This window comes from Cornus florida, unplaced genomic scaffold, assembly GCF_030987335.1.
Source record: "Cornus florida cultivar Cherokee Brave unplaced genomic scaffold, ASM3098733v1 CherokeeBrave_3.0.0_Hap2_Chr02, whole genome shotgun sequence".
NCBI lineage: Eukaryota > Viridiplantae > Streptophyta > Magnoliopsida > Cornales > Cornaceae > Cornus > Cornus florida.
The window spans coordinates 64,830,140-64,844,622 of NW_026775572.1; the positions used below are offsets into that span (position 1 = coordinate 64,830,140).

The 14,483-nt window shown below is 34.1% G+C and overlaps 1 protein-coding gene across 1 annotated transcript; it reads right to left on the minus strand.

The window, feature by feature from the left end:
- Nucleotides 1–1,601: 1,601 nt before the first annotated feature.
- Nucleotides 1,602–12,575, minus strand: LOC132295167 (uncharacterized). The gene is made up of 3 exons (XM_059793315.1): nt 12,305–12,575; nt 2,771–3,126; nt 1,602–2,667 (listed from the first exon to the last, which is right to left on the minus strand). Exons 1-3 carry the CDS (start codon nt 12,381–12,383, stop codon nt 2,077–2,079), a joined length of 1,026 nt encoding a protein of 341 aa, XP_059649298.1. The 5' UTR covers nt 12,384–12,575; the 3' UTR covers nt 1,602–2,076.
- Between the last annotated feature and the right edge of the window lie 1,908 nt (nt 12,576–14,483).

Below are 14,483 nucleotides of genomic sequence, written 5' to 3' on the forward strand. Positions count from 1 at the left end.
TACTCATACTTTTTTATTTATACATGATTTTTTAGTTTTTTCTTTAATATTAAATTATATAGAATAATACTATATAATTTGTTTTTAACTTGTTTTTACTTTATTTACTTCCTTTACTTTTTTTTTCCCTTTTGTGTTGTACTTTCTTTTTCGTTCATATTGATAATTTTATTTTTGGCAGTCAAAAGAGATAACTTATTCAATAGTGATTTTTTATTTTTTATTTTTTATTTTTTCGCACAATGAAAACATATAATTTATTCAACAAAGTTAACTTTTTTTCATTTTTTGTCTTACTCTTTTTCTTGATAGGTCTCGTCAAAATAAAAAAAAATTATTCAATAGAAATAACTTTTTTTTTGGTCTTATCAAAACAGATAATTTATTCAATAGAAATAAATTTTTTTTTTTAATCATATTTTTTTGTATTTTATTTTTTTGGATCTTGACAAAAGAGAGAATTTTTTTTCAAAAGAGATAATTTCTCCAATAAATATAATTTTTTAGGGGGGTTCTATCAAAAGAGATAATTTTTTTAATGGATACATTTTTTTTTTTTTTTTTGGGTCCGGTCAAAAGAGGCAATTTATTCTATATATATATATATATATATATATATATATATATATATATTTGATCCTGTAAAAAAAAAAAAAAAAATTTATTCTAACTTCTTTTTTATTTTTCTTGTCAAAGAGAAATTAGAGATAAGAAGAGGAAACCTGAAAGGACAATTGTACCATTTAAAAAGTAATATTTATTTACTTATAAATTTAAGATTAGAGTGCAAACTAACGTTTTTATTTATACATAATTTTTTGGTTTTTTCGTTAATATTAAATTATATAGAATACTTCTATGTAAAGAACAATATATTTATAGTTTTATTTAGCGTGTTAATTCTAAATGGTTATAAAACCATTTACAAGATTATATGTCAGTTAAAACTGGGTAAAATTTTAAGAAATAATAAAAAAAAAAATAAAAATTATCACTCAATATCAGATAACACCTAAGTCTCTATGCAAAACAACAATTTTATATCAAGTTTCAGAATATTTCTGTCCTTCCAAGCATCCTTGTGTCTGTCACAAATAATCATAAAAAAGCCTACGTTATGTTTTCTAACTCGATCACCGATTATTGTAATTTAATTGTACTTTTTTATCTCCAAAAGTATTGGTTCAAAAGCTCAAGTCTTCGTACAAAAGAAGTTTAGCAATTTAAATACCTTCAAAAGTATTAATTCGAAAGAAGTTTGGCAATATTAATACCTTCAAAAGTATTAATTCGAAAGTTCAAGTCTCCATACGAAAGAAGTTTAAACACCTTCCGTTCCATTAATAGTTTGACCTTCCATACCAACAAAGTATGTAAAAATAATAAATAATAAATACTTTCACAAGATTCTCATTCCTAGCACGTACAGATACCAAAAACACATGTAGCATTGCTTGTTTCTAAAAACCAAGTCAATATGAACTAGATAAGCTCTTTGCTGAACTGTTTACATAGAGAGAGATTGGTTAACCACAAAGCAATGAATAGCCTCCATCCAAACACAACCCATCATGAACTGCAGGAGACTGAAACAAGAAACATAAATCAATCACCGTCTACTGCATTTAAGGACTCTATAAGTTTTATACATATTGTTCCTTTTGAACAGCTTCAATGGCTAATTTAAGCACCTCAAAATCTATAGTCAAATTAAAAATGGAAGGGTCTCAGTCCAACTAAAAATCAACAAAACACAAGATTCTACCAGCTAATGCAAAATGCAGAGACTAGAAATCACAAGCAGTGCCATGCTTTCTTTGAAGAGATTTGCTGTTCACACCGAAATCGGCGTGAGAACAATTTTCCCAAATTGAAATATTTAAAAACCTTCACAAAAGGCATGAATATCTAACAATCTTCCTCTACGGCGGCCACTGCTGCAAGTAAAAATCTGTACATATTCCTTTAACATCCATATAATAAACTCTACAAGAATAATGAGTTAATTCTCAACAGAGAAGTCTTTTCAGAGTGATTTGAACCTGTACTACAGAAGAAGCCAAAAGGGTCAAAGAACTAGGCTCCATTTTTTTTCCACCACCAAAACTGCCTGAACAAATATATTTTCCTCATTCGGGCATTGTACGTCATGAAGGCTCTGGCTTTGATGGGATCAGCATTCAAATACTCGAAAGCATACATTTGTTGAGCCTCTTCCAAGCCATCGATTTCCATAACGGCGTGTAAAAGTCCAGATGCATCGATTGTACTTTTGCTTAGCTCAAGTGCATCAGCCAAGTGCCGAATGCTCGATGCCACTGCCAACATTGCATCCTGGAGAGCCTCCGAGCCCCGAGACCGTTTCGAAACTTGTCTCAGAGGCTGGATTAAAGGAACATCTTGACTACCAGCTGGCATCTGGTTATGCTCTGGCTGTCTGGTAGATGATTCTGTCTCTGTTCCATCCGTGTCGCTCAAGCCTTCAGAACTTGGTGAAAGAAATGAAGCAGAATCTTCTTCATATTTAAATTCTGTTGCCTGGCTTCCATTCATATGATCCGTCATCCTAGCCCAACGAGTAGGAGCTTGATAATTTCCACAGACAATTCTCAACTCATCGTACATCTCAATCTGCTTTCCACGGAGTCCCCTTGCATCAGGGCGCACCTATTCAATGTATTTGATGATCACCAATAAACGAAATGTAAACAAGAGCATGACACATTTGGAAGGATGAAATATTCGGTAAAGAAGAGAAGAATCAACTTACAGCAATGTATCTCTTCCAAAGATCATCATTGTCACACTCAATCATCTTTGTATTTGGATTCCACGTGAACCCATCTTGATTTAGCATGTCCCTCATTATCTTGTACCGTTTCTTAATTGTCTTGAGACGATTAACAACTTTCTGATTATTTAAAGACAAATTAAAACGAGTGTTCACGGCAACACAAGCAGCGCTGTATGCATTTTCATTAAAGCACTTGTCAATTTTATTCCCGTTTCTAGCCTGGATAGCAAGGGATTCGATTAGACACTTGTCCATTGCTATAGACCACACCACATTCTTTCCTTTATGCTTCATTTCCCTTTTGCGACCTCGCAATTCATTTTGATCCATTCCTGATGCAGTAATAATTTCATAAACTTCGTTAAACAGAAATATAGATTTTATTTTTTAGGAAAAAAGAACAAATTCTTTTACATGCCATGTGAAAAAACAAAATGCAGCATAATATTATAATAAAGAGTAAAGACATATAATATAAAGACGAAGTGCAATCAATAACAAGATCTTATCATATGCAAATTGGCAATGCCACCATATATCACACGATGCATACTTCTAAGTTCTCTAACAAGGATGTAGATGAACTAACAAAAAAATTGTTAATTCAATAGGACTAAGTTGGTTAAATTCGTATAGATCAAAACATGTTCAATACTTTTGTTTTAATTTCTAGTTAGATAGAAATATGTCAAAAGTGAGTTTAGTGTAAATTACCTCCAAGTTGAAGATCAAGCGACAAAAAAAGGTTAAATGGTAATCTTCTACATCACGGGTAAAAAGGTAAGTTTGCACTATGATGCACACTTAAAAAAATTCATGCATTGCATATACATGGCAATGATAGCATCTTAATTTTAAAGTTTTCCAAGCTTATTTTGATTCCAAAATATGCATGGGTGATGGGTATGCACGTCCTTTTTTATAAAGAAAATTGTTTTCTGCAACTTTTTCTAACCATCAAAACTGCAGTATTTTTTATCAATCGAGCATTTGATCGAACCACGCTAAAATTGCGCCAATCAATAAAGGACTCAACTCTTCTCTTATTCTAACTGAAACTCAATTCTTTAAAGCCTATAAATACAAAACTTGTATCACTGACGTATGCATTATACGAGTTCAGAAACACTATTCGAGTTTTTACACAAGATTAACATCTCATATACATGATCAACACATACATCATTGAGAAATTCTTGTGAATTTATCAGTGCATCTTTATTTTCAGCATTCATTATATGCATTAGTATATTGGTGAGTTGTTATCGCATGTGTTAATGCATTCATTACTGCACCTAAACAATCAACAGCAGATTTTCAATTGGATGACTAGTGGCTAAGGCTAATCGCTAAAGAAGTAACATATTCGCGGTTGCATTTCTGTAGACAAATCGGAAGGACAGCCTGGAGATCTTTGAAGGACTGAAGATTTATCAGTGCATCTTTATTTTCAGCATTCATTATATGCATTAGTATATTGGTGAGTTGTTATCGCATGTGTTAATGCATTCATTACTGCACCTAAACAATCAACAGCAGATTTTCAGTTGGATGACTAGTGGCTAAGGCTAATCGCTAAAGAAGTAACATATTCGCAGTTGCATTTCTGTAGACAAATCGGAAGGACAGCCTGGAGATCTTTGAAGGACTGAAGATTTGGTGTTCAACTGTGTCTAAAGGTAAGGGCTCAACAGTACTGAACTGTTAACCTAGGGTGTAAATCTCTTTCTTGAAAGTGGATTAGTTGCCTGTACTAGGTCCCATGGTTTTTTGACTCTCAGTTGAGAGTTTTTCCACATAAAAATCTAGTGTCATACTTCCTGCTTACTGATTTATTTATTTATGGTTTGCATGCACAGGTCAAACTGCTTGAGTTGATATATTACAGTATTTTTTAATAATACATGCTTAAACTAGGTTAAAATAAAAGAAATTTTATTTGTTCTACAAGACCTATTCAACCCACCCCTCCCTCCCAGTCTATTTCAGTTAACCTTGCGCAACGCTCTATCATAGCCTCAGGTTTCATTTCTAATGTTTCACACATGTTTTATCGATTGGTTTTAGAACATATCGATTGACTTAGCGGGGAAAGAAAAAAAAAAAAAAAAAAAAGGGCACACTTATAAGCAGACTAATGTTTACATACAAGCAATCAACTGAAAATTATTCAGTGAAAATTTTTAAGTGCTGAAGATCAGTGTTGTCAAAGGCGAGCCTAGGCTCCAGGCCCATACAGGTGCAACATTTGTGCCTGTTGTGTGCTCAGGTGCGCCTTTGACAACATTTGTGTCTTTAATATGGAATATAAATATGCTTTAATAGTAATTTAAATTTTCAACTGTCCCTCGCTTCAGTAAGGGGCGCACCTCGCCTTGCACCTTGCACCTAGGCTCCAAAGGACCTCTAGTGCCTTGGGGCCTTTGATAACACTGCTGAAGACTTTAAGCCCCAGAATTGGTGGAACTGAAAAATCAATCGTGAACTCGAAAATCCAAGGGGAGGAGGAGAACAATACCCACTCTTTATAAAATGTATTCAGCATTCAGTAAAAACCCATATCTCTCACACTTAAAATTAAGATCCTTATTGGGCCCTTATGGTATCCAGTACAAACTCGATGACTGGCAAAGCAAATAAATCAACTTCGGAGTATATTTATTGTGCAAAGAGTGAATTATGACATGTGGCTGCCCGCCTGGAAGGATGGCTCCTCCATTGTGGGTAAACAGGACACCAAACTCCACAAACCCAAAGGAAGGCTGCACAGCAGCAGTAATAAGGGTGGCACAACTCTGTGCAGATCAGTATTGTTCAAAAAAATCAAAGCAGACCATGGGTACAGACCTGAGCTATAGACAAAGGACTTCCGTAGAATAACCAGTTATGATAACTAGTTGTGAGACACAAGCTTTTCGGTGTTAAGCACTTAATTGAATTATCAATTTGTTAAGAAAAAGAATTATCAATTTGTGAATGTTAACTATAAACACAATCCTAACAGTTGCTAAAGAAGGAGAAGAAAAAATTAAAAAAATACTTGAGCTCCCCCGTTGAGTTGGAGTATCATTATCTTCTGAACATAGAAAGCAGCACCCTTGAATACAGTAACACAATAATGTATTCTATTAAAAATTGGTACTTCATGTTATGACATTCTATATCGTCATCATAATCATAGATTTTTTTTTCCTGTAAGTATTTATTTGACACCCCTTAAGTCATACCAAACATTAGTCAACAGTCTAATTATAGAAGATTGTAACTTGCTGAGAAACTGGTAGCTAGTATGACATATACATGGTGCCTTACCAAGTTGATAAAATGAGAAATTGTTTTAGGATGCTTTGAGAAGCAATCTCCCGCACAAATCATGGAACATAAAAAAACTTCAGACCTCCTGTTCTTGCTAATATTTGGGGCCATGGTGAGAAATAAAAGTAGCCAGTCACTCATCGGTGTATAATGAATGGTATTCAGCAGCATGACAATGGCTTTATACGGCTATTCTTATATGGAATATGCAATGAGTTAGACAATGAGTTAAAATGGTTTGGACTCAAGTGGTGCAATACAAAAAGTGCTGCTTCGTATCGATTTATGATATACTGTAATTGTTCATAGATAAGCAAGCCTCACACAAACTAGGGCAAAAATTGCAAGCTAAAGCTACGAGAAAGATAAACGTTTGTGTGTGAGCAAGCACAAGTGCATGTGTATGCATGTGCCTGTGTGTTAGAGAGAGAGAGAGAGAGGGAAAGTGCCAGCACATGTTGGTGTTTGTTTTATTGGGCTCACTGTAGTAAGTCTTTCCTACTAAGTCAAGTGTCCGAGCTGGAAGAAAACCAGTAACCTCATGCAAGCCAAATGTAGATACCAATAGGCTCTAGCCTATATGGTATAGGCTCTCCCTCCCCAAAGGGTGGGGGCAAAATATGGGTGTGTGCGCTTACTTTACCATTAAAAAAAGAAAAAATGAAGGAAAAAAAAAAAGCAAGCCAAATGTAGATAAAAGATTATTTAAATTACTAAGAAAACTACAAATTCGCTTCATAGGATCTACAAAAACATTCAGCTTCCAGAGTTCAACAAGAGTGGTGATGAACAACATAATAAATCATAAAATAAGAATTAGTCATTGAACTCTTGCCAAAGCACAACGGAGCTTGTCTATGAACCTGAGCAAGTTTTCAAGATAGGTTGATAGGCGCTTAGGCTGCATTAGGCTAGATAATCAATTGTTTCAAGCATAGTTACTAGAACCAGGCTGACAAACAGGACATTTAGCCAACCAAGAAATTGGGTCAACCGATTAAACTAAAAAAATGAAACATATTTGGAATCAGTGACATGAATCCAATTTGTTATTCCACCCTGTCTATGCCATAATCTCATCAAATCACGTGCTACAGTATCAGTCCTTACGATTTTTTCTCCAGTTATGTTAGTTTTGCTCTTTCCCATCTCTTGGCATTAACCTACATGAGAACCACGTCACTCTTCTTCACTGATGCAGCTATTGGTCTTTGCTACACAAGGCCAAACCATCTTAGTTGACTTTTCATTTAATCTCCAATAGGTGCCATTTCAATCATCTCACCACTGCGTTCAACTTTAATTTTGTCCGTTCTTGTCCTATAATATATCCATCTCAACATCCAATTTTTGACACTACGTTACGAACATCTTTCTTAGTAGTCTAAAAAACTAGGATTATGTCCTATAAAGTATGGCTGGTCCAACAATTGTTTTATAGAATTCATCTTTTAATTTTAGATATATACATAATACATCGATTACATAATATCTCAGAAGCACTCCACCATTTAATCCTTTATTCCTTAATTCTATGAGTAACATCATAATGAAACTCTTTTCTGTATAAGCAAACCTAAAATATGAAAATTATTCGCTTATTGGTATCTCATGATCCTCAACCTTCAGAACATCTCATTAATGTTCCTAGTTTTACCAAAGTTACATCTCACAGTTCAGTTTTAGATATTATGATTAAAGATACATGGTGAAAAAAAAATACCAAATACGCTACAAATTATGAATATACTCATGTATTTACAATACTTGAATATGCGAAACAAAAGTCATGTAATGTAATATATAATGAGAAAAAAGTATCGAATAACTAAAACTCGCATAAAAGATCCTTGGTTGAAAAACAGTTATGTCAAAGAAAATGTTAAAGAGAATATATGAAAGCTACAGTACTCTTTGGAGGTCCTGTCAAATATTATGGCCTATTGTCATATACTTAAAGCACAAAATATGTCTACAAGAGACAGAATGTAGGGATAAGGTAACACAAATATACCTAGCTTTCATTTGATTGCTGAGAAAGACATCAAAGGGGATCAAATTAAGTCAAACTTTAATTTGTTTTACACTATTCTGAGACTGAACAAAATATTTTACAGAAGACTATTATTATAAGCTAGCTCAATGGGCTGTTTTGTCAATTCAAATGCCAAGCTGACAACAATATCCCCCCCCCCCCCCCCCCCCCCCCCCCAGCACAACAACAACACACACACCCCCACCCAAACAAGAAGAAGAAAAAAACGAAAGAAATAAAGAAGGACACTCGCGGCTGGTTGTTCTAGTCATATACATGTACATATTCTATAAGGAAGAGAGAGAGAGAAAATAAGGAGATAGGGGCAGGCTGGAAATAATGTTCATCTACAAAATATAGCTCTCCACGTTGAGAGTTGTAACTGTGGCTCTAGCTCCTGTTTCAATTTACACGGTGGTGGTCAACATAAGAGAGGGCATTAAAAAATATAACTGTATCAGCAGGAAGGTCAGAGCTTTACACTTAATATTATAGTGTTATTTAATTCTTTGCTAAACTCATTTCCTTTGGCCGTAATTGGGTCAGCCTAAGAAAGATGGACACTTCTATGAGGTGTCGTGTCCGTGTCATACACCGACATATCATGGACACTCCTAGACATGTCTCCAACACTTCATGGTTGTGCCCATATAATTTTAAAAATAATTTTTATTATTTCGGGCACTTGGCCGACACATATCGGACACTTGGTCAACACATTACCATATGCCGCATTCTTCCTCTTATATAAACAAACATATGACAACCTAGAAACAACACTCTGAAGTAGTCTCTGAACATACATCAAAATGTACAAACCTCCTTTTCTTTAAAAAATTGACAGTAAACACATGTCATAGGATGTAATGTAAACAAAAACATAACTAGAATGACAAGATAGGATAGCAATATCATATATAATAAAATATTTTCAGTTTGATATTCGAATAGCTTCACCGTCTAACCTTTTTTTTTTTTTTTTTTTTTATAAGTAAAGGCAAAGGTAAAGCTTCACCTTCTAACTTATGTAACTTTAGTATTGAAATTATAAACTAATTAAAGAACTATCTTACTCAATAGATATATAAATGAAATTTTATAATTATATGAGTTGTGTCCACCCTATATCCGTTTGTGTCTTACTTTTTCAAAATTTGACGTGTCGAAGTATCCGTGTTGTATTGTGCCCATGTCTCGTATCTGTGTCCATGCTTCTTAGGGGTCAGCTTTGGCCTTTGGGACATATCTCAAGTAGTGACCACATTTTTGTCAATGTTTACTCTGTTTAATATAGTTGTGCTAATATATTTATCATTTTCAACCATTTATTGTGAAATGAATAAGCAACATAGCTGCTACTAGAACAACTACAAATTTTGATCATCAATTTAACAATTAATAATTCATTTGACAGCGTGTACAATGTCATGAATTGTGTTAATGGACTTTCCATGGAAAATATAGCTTTTGTACCTAAGATTTCTTCATTGAAGACAAACAAAAGCACTAGTAAGGATGAGACATTAAATTTGAGTTGAAGGAACTACACAGATGAGGAAGGTTAAAACAAGTTTGTTTGAGGTAATGAGAAATACATCATGGTCTAAATTTGACAAAGGGTATGGAACTTGATAGAGCTTAATGATGAAAAATTAAAATGTCCCTTATTTTTTCAGGTTTCACATTCAAGGTATAAAATTCTCTACTCTTTTTCATTTATATGTTCTTTAAGTATGACTTTTTTCTTTTAAATTTATCTATAAGTTGGATCTGCTAAAAAAATTTATTTTACCATGTGATATGCTTTTGCTTTGCAAAATGAATTAATATAATTTCTTGTTAAATCATTTGAAAATAGATTTATATCTATGCCAAATACATGAGAAATAGTATAATTTTAATGAATGAGAAATGTTGAATTTGGATAGTAGAATGCCTGGTGTCACACCACTCTCCCAAGCCCCTGGTGATTACGGTGTGATTGGTCCAGTGCGGGAGCCAATAAAAGGGTCTGGGATTGAGTTTACAACGAATATTCACACAATCCATCATGTACAACATTTTCTCAATAATTCATTTATTTTCATTTGAGTCATTAATATATCCATCAATAATAACAAAATTCAAACTCACCCCCACTATGCTAACAAGATTCATCCTTATGATTATTATATGACCTAATCCATCATCTTCACCAAATACCATACATTACTCGAAATATTAACTTAAAAAGCTCTACATTGGGCAGTATCTTCCATGTAATTAGAGATATATCAATCTCTCTCAATGCCAAGATTGTCCATTTCGACGGTCCATCTCCGCTTTCGTCTCATCCCTATAATGTGCAAGTAATGGGGGGGGTGAGCACGAGTACCCAAATACCTAGTTCGATATATGATCTGGACCTCCGGATGATTTAGCATAAATAATTAAGTACAAAAATTCAAAAACAATCAGGTGTTCATTATCACAACACAAATTTCTCATCAGGTTAAAGAGGCCGATTATTATCTAAACCAAGGGATAGGTCAGTCCATAAATTGAATGATCCTTTCTTTAGGATTCTCGTCACTCTCTTTCCTTTGATAATCCCAATCCCATGGTCACACCATCCTTTCTTTAGGATATGGACATGATGTGGTAGTGACACCAGTTGAATCAGAATACCAGATTAATAGGTGCGCCAAACAACAATAACAACAAAAGAAAGATCATGAGGTTCAACTATAGGAATTCAGAAATGAATTTCTTAAGTACTAAGTACCAAGGCCCTTTACTTTCACAAAAAAAAAATAATAATAATAATAATAAATTAAAAAAAATAAGATGCAAGTCCCAACTCCTGAGTCACCCTCAATCACAATCAACTTTTTTTTTTTTTCCTAGTTGGGACTCACACACACCGCCTCCACTAAGGTTCGAAACCCTGACCTCCCTTTGGGAAGTAGGAGCCTTGTACTGCTAGGCCAGGCCTGTTGGTCCAACTTATCCAGACTCTCCCCCCTATTCCCCCACATCACTTAACTAGCAGATTTTCCTGAATGTCACATCCTCCCAATTGCCATGAGGTCTCACTTCCCAAGATTTGACCCAATCCTCCCCTTCATGCCACCAGAAAACAACCGAGAATTGCACAACATATCATAATAGCAGTCTGACCGTAAATAACAACACCGGGCCACTATTATCAGTCACAATCACAATTCAACAATCACGGTTGGAGAACCACTACAATAATCAAAGAATCAGAGTCAACAACGCACCCAAATCCAAATAACCCACAACAAATTCAAAGACAACATAGGATACAACCATGAAAGTTGACACCCATACAAAGTGTCATCACAACATCACCACAGTCAACTGAACAGGGAATCTCAATACTCAAAGGCCACGACCTCAATATGATCATAACAATCTAAGATCATCAGCTCATTGCCTGAGATCGCCTAGAGTCTTTCTGATAGGTCCGAGGTGGGCAGTGTGGCCCAGCAGTGTCATATCTTTGCCACTAGCTACAAGTAACGTAGAATGACTCACATATTAATCCTAATTATTCTAAAGCCCTTTAATGTTAATGTATGCTTCTAATAATCCCAAAACACAGAATTTCATCTAAAAGTAATATATATATATATATATATATATATATATTCACAGTTCCCGTGTCATGTCCAACTAGACATGAATATTACCTACTAAATAAATGATTTGTGTACCAAAAGAAGTGAACACAACTTGCCTCCACAGAAACATAGCATATTGCTTTTTTCATGGTCAAGAATATGGAATTTAACATTTATATTGACTGCAAAACACCAAATTCAATAACTCAACTAACCATAAATTCATGAAATAAATTCACATATCGCCACAAGCTAAATGAGCATTTCGAATGAGCAAAAGGCAATCATCAGATGCCCAAACCCTACATTTCATGATACACTAAAAATTCGTAAATCAGCAAAAATTAGACAGCAAAAACAGAATGATGTAAATGCATACATTCAAACATTCTCTATAGAAATGAACACGGAATTTGAAAACTAGAGAACTAAACAGATGAAAAAAAAAGAAAACAGAAGTATGTGCACTTGTATGTATATATGTATATATATAGAGAGAGAGAGGGGGGGAGAGAGAGAGAGAGATGGTAATACCAGTGGCAAATGAAAGAGGAGAGTTCGATCTTTCCCATGGAGGCGTTCTCTTCCCGGTTAACGCCGTTCTGGAGCGCATGTGGCCGCCGATGGATGGTTGCAGCAGCGACGACGGCGTCAAGATGACCACGCATGAGAACCGTAACAGTTCATTTGCTTGGTTAGGGTTTTTCTCGAGAAAACACTCCAAAATTTTCCCACTGCCACTTTCTCGAAAACCAAACGCGTGTAAAGAAAAGTGCCCCTTGAAAATTGCGGTATTTCATTTCGCGATTTAAATATTTAATTCGATCCAGTGCACAACCAGTTTGAAAAAGGTGTCCAATTGTTCATTCATCAAACGCCACGTATGCCAACAATTACAACCGCAACCGAGAGGTAGCAATTGCAACCTCACCGATTTGTTACAATGGATTGCACTGATTTTAAAAATAAAAAAAAATTATGTTTGCATTTTATTTATTTTTATATTTTTTGAGCATTATTTAGTGGTCTAGTACTCCGTAGTTAGTAGACTGTCCGGCTCTCAAGTGAGTGTGCCAAGTTCGAGTCCCCACTCTTAATTTGTCAAAAGACTGTAAAATTGTTAATTAGTAATTCTAAACTTAATTATTTTCATATTTTTATTTTCGCAAAAAGACACACTTAATTTGCCCTTATTGAAACTTAAATTCTCAACTTTCTATTTGAAAAGGTAAGAAATAATATCACTAAACTATTACTCTTTATATACTATAGTAACTATACCCATCTTTCAAAAATTAAAGTGGAAAATGAAAGAAAATAATAGTGATTGTAAAGAGAATACATAATTAAAAAATGTTTTTATTGTTAACATTTTATTTATCAAAAAAAAAGAAGGGGTAAATAGAATGACAATAAATCACTAATTTCTTTAATAGTCTACTTATAGGAAGGTAGTCAAAATATTGTTGGGGTTACATGATATTTCTTCTTTTCATCTAAGGTTGACATATTGGTGTTGTATGAAAATAATTATATTTTGTTAAAATCGATAAACTCAAACATAACTCGTTTATTAAATAGGGCAGACATCTGACACAAATATGAGTTAATTATTGAATAAGTAACACTACATAACTCACGTGACATGTTTAATAAATAAGTCGTATTCCCTTAACATGAAACATTCCGTTTAACAGTTTATTTACTATTTTTTAATTATAAAATGCAAATAAATAAAAAGAATGATTTAGAAATTATGGAATGATTAAATTCTAATATAATCACAAACAACCATTAAAATAACCAAGAGATTCACCATAGTTTCATACGGATATAAATTTATAACCTAACAGGCAAGTTAAAAGATCAAAAAAATATATATTTTAATTGTCCTAATAAGATTAACTAAATAAGTCAAATCAAGTTAAACGGGTTAACAAAATTGATGCAACTATAATACGAGCACAATTAAGGTCAACCAAAACCTACTAACTTTGTGTTGGGTTCTAATTGTATTGACGAGTCGTGTCTAATTATATCACCCTTACTATCATCGTTTTAGAATTAAATATAATATAAAGTATCCCTTCTCATTTCCTTACATATCCTTCACTCCAAACTCTTTACTAGTCTTATTCTTAGAATTAACCTATAATTGAGTGCCTTGTTTACCTAACATTCCCTACAATGCCCTCGTAAAATTTTGTTGGATGAAATAATATAAATGAATGTACTATTGATAAAATAATACTTTTAGCGTGACATGTAAATAGGGTCTAAAGAACATTAAGTCACCACCTAACTTAAGTTTTGAGTACTTTTTTTTTTTTTTTAAGTTAAAACACTAAAGAACCATGAGCCTCTTTCTCTCCCGACTTCCCCTCTCTTCCCTTCCATCCCAAGCCTTCCACCATGATTTTACTAATTAGATCATGGATAGTTCTTCACCTACTATCTCCCCACCTGTCCAACCTTCCCCCAGCCTTGTCTATGACCAATCCAATGACCATAGTCAAGGCCCTTCCCACATTTTGGAGGCTGTAGTTAGCCTTAAAATGGATGGTTCAACCATTGCGGGTGGAATGGAACCACTGATACTTAATGACAGAAGGAACTTTGCTCTAGCCAAGCAAGTGATCTCCGAGGCCCTATCAAGATACCTTACTGATGCAAGGAAGGAACTTGAACAAGTTAGGGAGAAGATTGCTAATTT

Bases quoted from the DNA above. Each gene is read 5' to 3' on its own strand.
- LOC132295167 (XM_059793315.1), bottom strand. From the start codon at position 12,383: ATGCGCTCCAGAACGGCGTTAACCGGGAAGAGAACGCCTCCATGGGAA. The intron at 3,127-12,304 runs GTATTACCATCT...TTACTGCATCAG, and splicing joins TCCTCTTTCATTTGCCACTG to GAATGGATCAAAATGAATTG. The intron at 2,668-2,770 runs GTAAGTTGATTC...TACATTGAATAG, and splicing joins TTTGGAAGAGATACATTGCT to GTGCGCCCTGATGCAAGGGG.